The sequence below is a fragment of the Eriocheir sinensis genome, unplaced genomic scaffold (assembly GCF_024679095.1).
Source record: "Eriocheir sinensis breed Jianghai 21 unplaced genomic scaffold, ASM2467909v1 Scaffold582, whole genome shotgun sequence".
Taxonomy (NCBI): Eukaryota; Metazoa; Arthropoda; class Malacostraca; order Decapoda; family Varunidae; genus Eriocheir; species Eriocheir sinensis.
The window spans coordinates 5,001-19,565 of record NW_026111923.1 but is presented as its reverse complement, the minus strand read 5'-3'; the positions used below and the strand labels follow the sequence as shown (position 1 = coordinate 19,565).

Below are 14,565 nucleotides of genomic sequence, written 5' to 3'. Positions count from 1 at the left end.
ATAATTTCGGTGGTGAAGTGATTAGCATGCCTACATATGAATCCGTGGACCTGGGTTTGAATTCTGGCTTGGGCAGTCAGTGTCCAGCTCACCCATCACTGATTAATACTCCCTTTTGGGCTGGTCAATAAATGGGTATCTAAGGAAACCTGGTCCTATGTCCCAGGGTAATGGCTTAAGAACTAATGTGACAGAGATGACCACTGAGGACATTCAAAGCTTTAGCGTTTGCCCTCAACTTTATGTTTACCTATAATTTGAATCAAAGTGATGATTCATATGACTTACGAGATGTTAAACAGGCCTCTTTAAGCCAGGGTGCGTCTTCCTGCCCTTGCATAAAAAAGGAATCTTAGTTTATTAAGGAATTCTGATGAGAGGCACAAAATATATTGGAGACAATTTGAAATTACATTGTTATTTAAATACATATCATTAAATGCATCGTGAGTACTCTCATGGTTTAACTGGTTGCATCTAAACCATGACAGCACATGATAATGAGCATTGCATTTGCCATAGGCATCACCTCTTGGTATCACATTCATACATTTTTTTCTTTGTAGGCTGGATAACCTCTGTGACCAAGACCAAAGGGAGAATGGGACAGAAGCAGCTTTTTGAAGTGTTCATGATGTGGAATTTTTATATTTTTTTTTATTTAAAGGTTTACAATTGATATTATCAGGATCTAATGCTTTTACAACACATCAAGTGGGTGCTTAGTCTGTCTCCTTAATACTGGCCCTGAAACAATCTCCATTCAGGGGGAATGAGTCACCTTGGTCTCAAAGGTATTATGTGAAAATATTCTCATATAAACCATAGCCAGCCAAACTGGATTAAAAAAAAATATTTACACAGCTGAACGTGAAGAAGTCAATCACAATGGCACAGAAAATATATAAATAATGTTTCATGAAGTGTGTAATCAATCACAGAGTCTCTCCTGAATAAAACCTAGTATTTCCAGCTCTCCAAAGAAAATGAGGTGAAAACATTTAATATGTAGTCATAGTCATAACTGCTTGGGATAAACTTGATTGCCAATAAGTTCATAATAATATTTTTTTATAAGACTTTGGAAAACCTGCACAGTATATATAGATCATTACTTTGTTTCAAGAAAATTCCACTTCATTCACACAATTTTTTCAAATGTTACAAGGCTGTAGGCAGCAAAAAAAAAAATTATAAGCCCAAAATTGTGAATCATATAGATATTGTTTATGCTATGGCCTGAAAATATATTGATTTTATGATATATCCAAATAAAAAAAAAATCATAAATATTATTTCTTCTATGAATTATTTACATGTAAAACCAGGCAGATCTAACCCCAGCATTTACTTTTGTATTTTATGAATCTCAATGACTAGCTTAGTTTTACAAAAAAGTTGTGTATGCTCTTGCACAGTACTGGAACCAAAGAAAATTCCACCATTAATGAGCCATTAGAGGAAGTAAAAAATGTATTAAGATGCTTGTTTGTTAAAACCTTCCATATGTACAGCAACTCACAAACATGCCTAGGTGTGTGCTATGAAATGGTAAGAGAATATACAAGGTAATAACAAGTACAGTAAGTGAAGAACAACTCCCACTCGCATGGCTACTCTATGAGTCTTGGAAGCATCGGTCAAATGCTTCTGGCAGGACAGGCTCAGTCGATCTCTTCTACATAAGTTGCTGGGAAGATGCCGACAACATTATCCAGCTCACCCACCCACCATCCATCAGCTTGCTTCTCATGGATATTGATGATGTCACCTGATAATAAAATTATAATTCAGTTATACATATATGCAATAATGAACCTACAAAAAAGCCATGTATGCAGTACCTAATAAATATTACATAAAAAAAAAAAAAAACGATTTGCAGAAAAGATATACTACATTACACCCAATATCATTTCACCTAGGTTTAGATAGTCTGTGTTTGACACAAAGCTATAAACAAGGGTGGCTATTACAGTAGTAATTTTTCAGCCACAGAATGTGATAAATTACCTGTTCTGATTGTGAGCTCATCATACATGTTGGCTTCATAGTCATAGAGTGCCTTGCATCTGCTGCCTGTCGTAGCAGCAGGGAGGGGGTGGGCATAATATGACCCATCTTTGGGGCCAGAATCAATATTCTCTTCACTGATGGTGGCCTGATAGTCTCGGTCTGAGCCTTGAGAGCTGAATTCATCTGTAACAAGCATTAGGGAGGGGTAACGGGGAGGAGACATAAACACACCAGAGGATCTTTGAGGTTTTTGCAAAGATGGCACTTCAGTTTCTGTGGGACATGTTAGTCGAGCAGGACTTATGGTTGAGCCCCTTGATCTAGCAGGGGGGCTGGGAGGAACTTCAAGGTCAGTAGAGCGCTGAAGGGTGCTGACTCTAGAGGCTGATGAAAGCTGATCTGTATTTCCTTTGAAGGTGTAAGCAGCATATACAGCGACAGTGTTGTCATAGAGAAACAAGTGAAAGCAGTCACAGAGGTTATGGTGATGGAAGGTTAAGACACAAAAGGACAAGGTGAGAACAGAAAGAGAAAATTAATGCCGTACTTAAATTGTCTTGTGATTACAACACGTACAGATAAACTATGCATGATTAAAATACAAAATATTGTAACCCAATCCTATACTTCATAAGTGAACATGTGCAAGATGGAATAGGAAGTCAACAGGAAGTGTGACTTGTCTAGATCAACTTATGTTATGTGATGTCTTGTTATGAGTACTGTAATCAGACTCATTAACGCTGCTTTCCCTAACCTTTCCTTCACTTCTGTTCATATTGACAGCAAAAAGTCTATGTATTTGCATGCTTTACTTCGTTTAGAGGTTGAGAGCTGTCAAATTATAATGAATGCCAAATATATATAATTTAAAACTTAATATCTTTCATATTACAGCTGCCTAATGTGCGATCAAGGTATATGAATCACTTAAAATATCTTACAATATATTTGTGTCTGCGAGTGGAACTTTAAAAACAAATATGACATTCCCGTCTTATATGCACATCACCTCTTTGAATATATGACCAGCTGTTCTGATAATGCTTGCTCTTCCTTCTGAGTTTACAAGGCTTGGGTGTTCCATCAAGCATTTAGTATCTGACACATAAGATAGCATAAGAAGAAATGATACCCAACAAAGCACACCCAATGTCACTGTCAGAGAGTGACCTCTCCTATAATCGGATCATCCAAGTCTGAGGTGTGTATTATTGTGCGCTGGCAACCTGCTGTCACACGGTGTGTCCGATTGCGTGGATAATGTATGATAGCCTACACATAGGAAACAGTCTTCAGAATCAATAATATGCAGGCAACAATAACAAATACCATCAATTACAGTTGCTTTTGAGTTAAAAATTATTAATACTGTTGCAAACAGCTGTTTTGTAAATTTACAAGATTTACAAGACAAAGCACTGTCTGCCACCGAGAAAATAAGCAGGCTTTATATTAACAAAACAACTGTTTGTGACAGTATGTACTGAAAGTTTTAACTCAAAATCAATTATACTTGATGGTATTTGTCATTGTTGCCTGCATATTATCGATTCTGAAGGCTGTTGCTGAAACTGCTGCGAAATCAGACACGCCGTGGGACAGAAAGTTGCCAGTGCACGATAATGCACACCTCAGACTTGGGTGAACCGACGAAAGTTGCATATCCCTGCAATGTATACAGGTTTGGGTCATATGGAAATTCTAGTCAATCATACATCACACTCAATGGTGATGTGGCCAGAGGTGAAAGGAGCACACCCCAAGGACTAAGCTTTTCCTACCTCTGGGTGTATCACCGTTGGGATTGAGCCGTGACTGGCAGGAGTTTTCCATGGCTCAACAGCCCTCCTTTGAACCTCAAAACCCCTCCTCTCATCTGCGAGTTGTTTTATTGATTGATCTCGTTATATTATGTAGGCTACATTGCTGTTTTTGTACTGTATTATAATTGGCTATGTGTATTTTTAGTAAGCCTATTATGGTGGATGTCCAACCATATACCTTTTATAACACAGGTTTTTGTGGAACCTAATAAAATTTATGCGAGTTGCTCATATGTGATGGATTATATTGCCCATATTCTTGGATATTAGGCAACTCTACTGTATTCATTTTATTGTTTGATGATTAACAGCTACATATATCATATGGTATTTTGAGTTCATTTGAATTTTCCCTTAGTTCTAATACTTAGTTTTTAAAAAGAAAAAAAAAGTTTCATGGACTTTAAAAAGAATGGAAATAATTTATTATGCAATGTTCATATAACATAAACTGCGTTTACTATGCGCACCATATGATTCGTCTGTACCAGACATGGAATGTCATATTTGATTGAAAAGTGAAAGTTATCAATCACTATTCATGAAGCATGCCAAGCAACCTGCAGTCTGTAAAGGGGTGAATAAAATGAAGTTAAAAAACACACAGCGGAGGGGATGGAAACAGGATACACAATCAAATTGGAATGGCCCCAGTGTATATATATAAAAGTACAGAAGAGACATCTGAATATTATTAAATTGTCATAAGTGGTACAAATAATGTGTGGGCTGATTTATATTTGAGTTTATTTGACTGTGCAGTTACTCCCCTTTCTGACTGACTGGATTTCTTGTGTTTTGATACTTTTTTTTTTTTTTTTTTTTTTTTTTTTACAGCAATGGAAGCAGCTCAAGGCAACAAAAATAGGAAAGAAAAAAGCCCACTAAATGTTGTTCCAGCAAAAAGAAGTCAGTATGAGTGACCATAAAGAGAGGGTCAATTTCAGGTGGAGGTGTCTTGACACTCCCCTCTACAAAGAGTTAAAGTTGTAGGCAGGAGTACAGACAGACTCAAGAAAGCTCTTCTAGAGTTTATCAGTGTACGAAATGAAAGAATGAATTTGCTGGTTAACTCTTGCATAAAGAAGTTGGATAGAATAGGGGTGAGCTAGAGTAGAAAGCTGTGTGCAGCAGGGTTATGGGAGGAGGGGAGGCATGCAGTTAATGAGTTCAGAAGAGCAGTCTGCATGAAAATATAAATATAGGATAGTGAGAGGTAAATCTGAGGCAGAGTTCAGGAGGTAGAAGACTGTCAGTGCGAGGGGAGGAGTCGATGAGACAAACAGTCTTTGACTCTACTCTGTCCAAAAGGGCTGTGTGTGGCACCCCTCAACACATGAGATGCATACTCCATGTCTATAAGCAATGAATAAGAAAGCAATTTTTTGGTGAGAATGAATGTCTGCATAATTATGTGGTTACAAACAAAAAAGAAAAAGAAAACCAATGCAATACAGTGTTCCCTTTTTATTTGCAGATTTTTTTGTTTATGGGTTTGATTATTTGCTGGTTATTCTAGAAAAAAGTCATGCTCATTGCCCACGTCTGATAGAACTATATAATGCCAGCGTCATCATTGTCATTAAGGGGTTAATGGTCATCACTGTTGCTATCATTTCCATTGTCCTCATAATGTGCTTTCCACATGACTCCCAGATGTAGTTGTCACATCAGACAAATGTCAATAGGAAAGATGGCAAAGTGTCCAAGAGAAGCAGAAAAGTATTAAGTGACAAAAAAATAGTGATACTGGACAAAATTCAAAGTGGTACAAGTATTTGCAGTTGTGGCCATTCATGGGAATGTCAAGAACATAACCTCCATGAAAATAAGGGAACACTGTATCATATATCATTCTCTGGTTTGGTGAACTTTAGAAATATTGTTCTCAGCTAATGAACTGATTGTATGGAACACGCAATTGGTATGGTGTTAACTGAATAAATGGAGTCACATGAGGCTGCCAGTTTATGTCCTGTCAATGTTAAATGAAGACATACCAAAATCTGAGTCTGGTTGCACAGAGTTGCCGTCAGCAGTACCTCGGTCATTCCAGTTGGGAGATCCAGTGGGGGAGTTGCTGGCTGGGGAGACATCCACACTGTTGCCTCTGACCCAAGGTGGCACCTATGGAGCAGTCATCAGTATGGAACACTTATTATTGATGTGTCATGTGACATAAGAAAATATACAGTGTTACTCTCATATTCTTGTCCATGTTCAGCACTTCACATTCATTTCCTCTGATATTTTTCTTTAAATCAGGATTTTTTTTATGACTCCATTCTACATTAACACTAATTAAAGCATTTGACAAAGTTCAACAAAAAAATTGAACTGCCTCCAAGAATGAATGTTAAGGAGAGAATTTTAAATGGTATGATTCCAGCTGCAAATTTGATTAAGTATACCATATGAATCAAGCAAGCAAGGAAACAATCAAATTATTAAAATCTAAAGGATGGGAGATGGGGCACTGACCCTCAAAATAATTAATCTTCCCCACTTTACCTTAAGCACTGAGCACGTGAGTCCTTGTTTATCTCGATGAACCTCGATGTGCTTGGCCAGTGGGTGGACTGTCTTGGGTCTGTTGTTAAGATCATCTAATGAACACTGAATTTTATAGCGGGCAGCCTCCAGATAGGCAAGCATGGCCTTCATCTGAGGGAAAAATGGAAGCTGCTTATCACTGGACACACACAGCATCTGCCTATCTTCAATATATAAAACAAATGTCTTAGATTGTCTTTGTTGTTCCACTATTGTTTTAGTGATTTTTTTTTATTTAGTATGTATAACGATACAACAAAAAAAAGTTCACACAAAAACCAAGGTATAAAATTAAATAAACAAACTTGCTGTATGAATAATGAGCAACACAGAGCAGTAAACCTTCAGCAAATAAAGCATCTGGAATGGAACTAAAGAACCTAAAGTGCTGTGAAATGAGGTTCATCCGTAAGTTTCCAGTTTAAGCATGTTGCTTGGACAACAGACACTAGATACTAAGCCAACAAAAGAGGAATGCTAAGTCAAAAATAATGTTTGCATGTGAATATGAATTAGCTTGTTTTACTCAAAAAATACAATATTACATTCATACTTCCAGTGTGTGTGTGTGTGTAAGTGTGTGTGTGTATTTACCCAGTTGTATTTACCCAGTGTGTGTGTGTGTGTGTGTGTGTGTGTGTGTGTGTGTGTGTGTGTGTGTGTGTGATTCAGATGATTTCTCTTAAATAAATACAGTTCCATAAAAAAAAAATCAATACAAAGAGGATCAGAGTCTTGAGGTACTTCTGGTTGTAGTGCTCATGTCTCCAGTAAAAATAATATTCTAGATGTAGTGAATGAAAAAAATCTACTGTATATCTATAATGGTTAGAACATTCAACGAAACTGAAATGTGCAAATGTTCGTTATACAACATGCTCCTCTGTGAAACCTGCAGAAATAATAAATAAGGCAATATCTAGATGCCCAAGACTCATTCCTGTTATGCAGCAACTCTGTCTCTACCACTACATTAGTCCTAAACACATCCTGCACAAAACTTACATGTTGCAGTCTGTTGTGGGCATCCTGTTGAGATCAAAAATATTTCAAGAAATGTATTTATAAACTGTCGATTCATGTTTTGTTGGGATTTGAATTTAATACTGCAGGCAATCAAAGACAGATGAGGCACTGCTTACGTCAAAATAATGAGAAGTTTATAGATGAACTATTTCATTTACATTTATATCTACTCCATTTTCACTCGTATTGAAAGAGTACAGATGAAAATCAGGGCAGTAACCAAAACTTAAAAACAGATGAAGTGAACACAGCCCTACTAGAGGGGCCCAGGGGTCCCCTGGACTTTGGGGTGGGGGTGGATTGAGCAGGCTGCTACAGGAAGGGAGGGATAGAGATGCCAGACGAGGCAGCTGCCTTGTCTGCCTCAAGGTGGTTACGGGCATGTGAAAATGAAGATGAGAAATAGAGAGGTAGTAGTATTAGTAGTAGTAGTAATAGTTGTATGTAACCAATATGGAAAAAAATATGGTACTTCTGAATCTGACTTGAAATGATTCTCTTCTTTCCTGAGTTATTTTTGAACCTCTGATCCTATTTGTGGAAGGAACTAAGTTTGGAATAATGACAATGATAAAATTAAATTTGACATTGATAATGGAGAATATCTGTGAGTGATTGATGCTTTGTCACAATCTAACATATGAAGTCACAATATGTCATTGATGTTACTGTGATGCTGATGAAGTTTGTGATGGTGATGGTCATAAACACACTGATGACAATGATAAAAATACAACCTTAATAAATAAATGCCACTTTTTACATAATGTACTTCAACATATAATGAGTAAAAACAAAGATATATATAGTCTTACATGCTGCAGTTTGTCATTCACATCTTGTTGTGATTCTTCACCACCAAATGTTGGAGTCTCCTGCAATGCCTTGGCTAGGTTCTCCACCCCTTGCTTCCCCCTTCTTTCCCGTTCCAAGTCTGTTCTCACCATCTTGAGAAACTTTTCCAGTGCCTGACAAACAAAATTATTCAATTATTTTTTGTGTGATTTCAAGCTGAAAGAATTCTATAACCATGGAAAAGCAAGTGTTCTATGGTGTTGGAAATATATCCTTTATAGATCTTAAATCCTTTTCACCTATGATCTCAGTAAGCACCTTTTGGGTATACTTTCAGGCTTTTTTGTTTGATACGTTTTTGCACTTTAGCCGCTTCCTTTACTGTGAGAATAATAAAGAAAAAACTTTAAAGCTGTGTGTGGACTCTGTGCTCATCTCCCTCCCATTAGCCTTTGAGCCTGAGGTGGGCGAAAACCCAAAACAGAGACTGAACAGTTAGGAGGGTTGTGGGACAACTGCCTAGATTGGGATGTGAACCCAGGCCCATGGATCTGTAGCTAGGCATGCTAACCACTAAACTACACCATGAAGGCAGCATGTTTCCAGATTGGAGGATGGGCTAAAGGAGAGCTGAAGGGGTTCTGGGAAGGCTTGACTTCCCAAAGCCTCCATTTGATGAATTTACTGTCACTAACCTCTCTTCTCCTGTCTCTGTTCATTATGTTGTTCATATCTTCAGCATAAAAGTCTGGAAGCATCTGCTCTGGAAGATTTTCTCCAGTTCCCTTGGCTGTGATAACTGCTTGGATATCCTTCTCCACATCACATGCTTTCACGGGTTCATCAAGTCTATCCACAATCTGCAGGAACAAAGGCATACTCAGATACTATAGGAGAATATTTCAGCTGTACCAGTAGATACAAAATGAGCCTAATCTGAAACAATGCATGGCTATGGTCTTAACATGCTAAAACAAACTCACCGCAACTATCTTCGGTGCAGACTCAACAGAATTATTGTGGTACTTGACAACCAGGTCCCTGAGCGCCTGCAAGCGCTCCTCCTCCAGTGTCTGGAAACAGCTGCTGCCTTTGTACACTGCAGACTCCCATTCCAACCTGAGGAAATGCAAGACTGGGTCATCATATCCAACAGCTTAGAAGAGTAAGTAATAGACAATCAAGCTGATGAATATGTACTAAAAATACATAACTGTGAACTAAAGGTAATACTGGAAAAATAATTATTTAATTGGCAGCATAACAAAAATGGATTGATAGTAATTGTTGATCACAGGTTACATGGAGCCTGCCAAAACTTGTTGTTGGAGATCATCATAAATACTTGTATAAGAAATAACTGGCTTTCAATAAGTACTAATAGGGGTAAAATGACAGTCCAAAGTTTTCCCAAACTCTCAGTTTTTGCACAGATAACCTTCCTGCTGCTTACCTGGCTCTCTCAGCACGGGTACAACAAGTGTAGTACTCCAGGTCACTCTTCTGTACAGCTTCCTCAGCTTTCCGTCGCTGCTTTTCCATCTATTACACAAGTAGTACTATCAATGTAAAACTCAGCAAACTAACATAAATGAATTGCTTTCAAAATTATTTAATATTCCATTGCTTTGGTCGCAATCATTATCAGTAAAGTTATACATGAACTGTACTTCTAAAAGGCTAGGGCTAAAAATAAAACAAAAAAATAAAGTAATATAAAAAAGGAACCAATGCTACTTTAGTTTGATTGCCCTGTGGGAACAAAGGAGTATCTTGAGATTCAAGTCATTTGTGAAAAAAGTCTTGTGAAACAAGTCACAATATACAAATGATTGTAAGATATGAAACCATCTTGCATAAGTGTAAATACAAAAACAGCATTTAATTATCTCACTTTAATTGTTTCTTTATCAGTGAGAGTCTTGCCCCGTCCCAGACGAGCTTCCAGCATCATGTCTTGAATTTTTTCATTTTCCCGACAATTGCCATAACCTTGCTTTTTTGCCTTGCTCTCCGCTGCTCGCCAGTCATGTAGATTTTTTGTTGTCTTGTCCACCATACTTTCCACTCCTTTACGAATTTTGTGTTGTGTCTCTATCAACTGACGCAACGGCCGCACCACATCATCTCCGATTGCTGATCCAATGGTTCTGTAAGGAACAAGGAAAATAAAAAAAAAGGAAATATGGGTGCTGGGTGTGCTGTGCATTGCTGAGGAGTGCACACATGTGGCAAAGTTTATATCTGAAGGTGAATTAAAATGAACCAACAAGAATTTATTGTAGATAACTTTCAGTGCTGCTCTAGTGTGTGGTCTACATGTCCATTTAAACTTTTGCGTGCAGTCCACCACCATATTTACAGTTCACTGTGCAGTCTACCTAACTGCAGGATGATGAGAAAAAAGTTGAATATAGCTGAATAATGATTTATAATGTTATGACACCATCATCATGCAAACTCAAAATCAACAAAAATCAATCATCAAAAATACTAAAAATTATATATGAATGAAAATGAGTTATACTGATTTTAAGGGATTCAGTGTAAGGAGGATAGTGATGTGGATGTTCATTGATTGTACTTTTATAGAGACCGATCAGGAGCACTCAGGTGACACGACAACATCAGATAAGGTCTCAGGAGACACATCAGGTCACTATGTAGCTTAGAATATAGATACTGGGGTAGAGTACATATCCTGCAGTAGACTACACACTAAAGTATCACCTAGGTAACTTTCCTACCTAATCAAAATTTAAACCCTACAGTTCTGACTTTAATTTATTACAAGCTGACAAAAATGCTTGTATAGACACACCGAAACATTCTGCTCAACACCAGCTCTTTCTTTAAGACTGTTGCATTGTTGTGTTATGTGCATAATTTTTTTCCAGTGTTACAAAAAGTTATGTTCTTAATTAGTAATGTAAGATTCTCTCTCTCTCTCTCTCTCTCTCTCTCTCTCTCTCTCTCTCTCTCTCTCTCTCTCTCTCTCTCTCTCTCTCTCTCTCTCTCTCTCTCTCTCTCTCTCTCTCTCTCTCTCTCTCTCTCTCTCTCTCTCTCTCTCTCTCTCTCTCTCTCTCTCTCTCTCTCTCTCTCTCTCTCTCTCTCTCTCTCTCTCTCTCTCTCTCTCTCTCTCTCTCTCTCTCTCTCTCTCTCTCTCTCTCTCTCTCTCTCTCTCTCTCTCTCTCTCTCTCTCTCTCTCTCTCTCTCTCTCTCTCTCTCTCTCTCTCTCTCTCTCTCTCTCTCTCTCTCTCTCTCTCTCTCTCTCTCTCTCTCTCTCTCTCTCTCTCTCTCTCTCTCTCTCTCTCTCTCTCTCTCTCTCTCTCTCTCTCTCTCTCTCTCTCTCTCTCTCTCTCTCTCTCTCTCTCTCTCTCTCTCTCTCTCTCTCTCTCTCTCTCTCTCTCTCTCTCTCTCTCTCTCTCTAACTGATGGCTTGTATTGTGCAGATATGGAGGATATTCTATGCATGAAGAAGAATCAAATTGTCACACATGTTTCCAATTGATACGCAGAACCAGAAAGAAAAGTAATTATACAATTATTATTAAAGAGAAAGACAGTATTACAATGTATGGCACCTATTGGGATAAGGCATAGACAGGAAATAATATAAAAAAAAATTGGCAATAATGGTGTAATGGTGAGTAAAACCTGAGGATGTGAATACCCAAAGGAAGCTTTATTCACTCAACCAACTCTGCTTCTGTGTTGATTATGGGAAGAGTACTAAAACAGATGTCATGAAAATACCCGACTTTTCTTCTTAATAAATAAATAAATAAATAAATAAATAAATACGTCCACACTCAACTGGATCGCATTCAGTAAAATAATAAACTTGTGGCTGGTGGCTTTGCGTAATACATTTTTCAACACGCGATTTCAGTTGGATGATTATTAGCACATTGTGACGCAAAGGAGAGAGGCGTGGAACGATTCTCTGCGTAGTACTGTCTGCTCTGTCTCCTTGATGAATTGTATGGATATCCAGATGCCAAGCCTTTATATTGTTTACCGCGGCAAAATATTAATGTGACTTTTCAGGTATATGGCCTTACCGGTGCACGTCCCCTTGCTGCTCCATCTCGACGCCCACCATCTGCCAGGCCTGCGTCACGGTGCCCGAGTTTTCCTTGGAGGCCTTCATCAGCTTGCTGGACAGCTTGTACAGGCCCTTGGCGTACGAGGCCTCGAGCTCCGCCCTGAAACACAGACAGACATGGTAGTGTTGGCGCACGCACACACACACACACACACACGCTAAAAAAGTAGCTACACACAAATTTAAGGAACTGATATAATGATATACAATAAGACCGGTCATTGAGAGAGAGAGAGAGATTGAAACGAATGTCCAGATAGTCCAGGCGAGCCGTTTTTAGGCAAGTTGCGGGAATACGCAGCGCGTGGTCTGTGCTTATCTCCGTCTCACTGGCCCTTCAGCCTGTGGTGGTTATGAACCCATTACTCCGAAACGCAGGGCAAATGTGGCATCTGGGTTACTTACTACCACAGTTTTACCAAATGGTTTTACCTTCCCCAGATTTCCCCGGATACCTATTTATCGACCAGCCCTATTAAGTGCAATAACATTTAACAGCCACCCAGACGTTCATTACCCCATTAGCGAGTATTAAGGAGGAGGAAGCGGCGGTCGAGTTGACTTTTGAGCTAATCAATCGTGTTGCAACCATTAATAACATTTAAAAGCTCTTTTTTGTCATTTTTTTATAATCGATTTATGCCAAACGTGCAGAAATTTTACGGACGTTGCTTAAAAACAAACTAACAAAAAGTGCATGGAATCAGTACGCAACTCATTTTTTTATACTTTTCTTGTCTCTATTACTTAGGGAGCTTTGAGTATTACTGACGAAGAGAACAGCTCCTACATCGGCCGGACCCACCTCCATTCCCACGAAGCAGGCGTGAGTTTCGACTTTCGACAGGGAGAGGGGGAAGCTTGCGACATACACACGCACAAACAAGCACACACTATTCATCTTTTCCCTGCAAGCGTTCAGCACGTCAGTCTACGCACACTCACCCTACACCTCCCCTCCAACTTTATATTCATACACCTCCTCTCCAACTTTATATTCAGACTAAGAGTCGCGCGTGTAGCTAAATCTGGGTTGATGTGCCTCCACTATTAGTTAACATTCCTGTAATCCAAAGGCAGTAGCAGTGGCGCCATCTACTCCTAGCAGCCGTAATATCGAGGGGAGGGAACAAACGGAGGCCTCAACTTTCCCTGGAGGCAACGCGACCTCCGTGCACCGCGATTTCCGGCAGATCAGAGGACGTGACCCAAACCTCAGCGTCACGTAACAACAGGAGGCGTTTCTGGCTTACTACTGCCGCGCACTGTTATAGCTGCTGTTTTAATTTACTGTTGATGTTACTTATTAACCAGATCAATTCACTGTCGGGTGGATCAGTGTTGGTCATCGGACGGAGAATACCTACTTGTTCTGTGCGGGATATGTGAAGCAAAGCAGGGGATGAGGGAGAAGAAGAAGTAGAAGATGAAGATGATGATGAAAGTGCTGAAGAGTAGGAAGAAGAAATTATATAATGGCAATAATGACGACGATGTAGAAAACAGCAAAATACTGCTTTCAACAAGGACGAATAAATTTCTAAAGATAGCGGAAGGCACTTTTGTAACTTTTTTGGTAGCCCCCTTGGATAAGTTTACGTCGTAGAGTTGCAAAACTATTTCAGAAAGACTACCTCAGAGTTTCCGAAGACAAGGAATGAAAGAGCGGAAATTCAGGTGGAGTTTTGCACCGGTAAGACTGACAGTATGAGGATGAGCGATTAGAAAGTCTTGTAAATTCCTTGAGCTCGACTGCGGGAAAGGAAGGGAGGGGAGCCGTGTAGTTAGCACATTCAGAGAAGCAGTATGCATGAAAACATCTGCGAGCGATGACAAGGGAAGCAACACTGCGGTAAAGTGCCTGCCTAAAGACACTCATTAAACGGAGGGTGGCTGGGTTAATGAAGTCTTACTCTGCCGACTCTAATTTACCGTCTGGACTCATTCATACTAGGCAATCAGGTTCGTTAATCAACAGATATTATCATTATTATTAGTAGTAACTATCATAATTATCATCAGTTTTAAAGATACTCATTATAAGGAGGGTGGCTGGGTTAATGAAGTCTTACTCTGCCGACTCTAATTTACCGTCTGGACTCATTCATACTAAGCAATCAAGTTCGTTAATCAACAGATATTATCATTATTAGTAACTATCATAACTATCATCACTGTTACAGCTTATCTCCAGCATACAAGCTAATGACTGAGTGACTTAATATCAAAACAGCCAACGAT

The 14,565-nt window shown here is 39.0% G+C and overlaps 1 protein-coding gene across 1 annotated transcript; it reads right to left on the bottom strand.

Moving 5' to 3' along the window:
• Window positions 1-374: 374 nt before the first annotated feature.
• On the bottom strand, window positions 375-12,456 carry LOC126993202 (uncharacterized). Its single transcript, XM_050852070.1, has 11 exons — window positions 12,281-12,456; window positions 10,111-10,366; window positions 9,670-9,758; window positions 9,200-9,335; window positions 8,912-9,076; window positions 8,237-8,389; window positions 7,401-7,424; window positions 6,354-6,506; window positions 5,843-5,969; window positions 2,014-2,424; window positions 375-1,771 (listed from the first exon to the last, which is right to left on the bottom strand). Exons 1-11 carry the CDS (start codon window positions 12,367-12,369, stop codon window positions 1,665-1,667), a joined length of 1,710 nt encoding a protein of 569 aa, XP_050708027.1. The 5' UTR covers window positions 12,370-12,456; the 3' UTR covers window positions 375-1,664.
• Window positions 12,457-14,565: the final 2,109 nt, after the last annotated feature.

What these genes read in the sequence shown, in the direction of transcription:
- LOC126993202 (XM_050852070.1), bottom strand. Translation starts at nt 12,369, where the DNA reads ATGAAGGCCTCCAAGGAAAACTCGGGCACCGTGACGCAGGCCTGGCAG. An exon ending in GCAACCAGACTCAGATTTTG is followed by an intron (nt 2,425 to 5,842) that starts GTATGTCTTCAT and finishes ACACCTTCAAAG; the next exon opens with GAAATACAGATCAGCTTTCA. An exon ending in TGAGCTCACAATCAGAACAG is followed by an intron (nt 1,772 to 2,013) that starts GTAATTTATCAC and finishes TTTTATTATCAG; the next exon opens with GTGACATCATCAATATCCAT.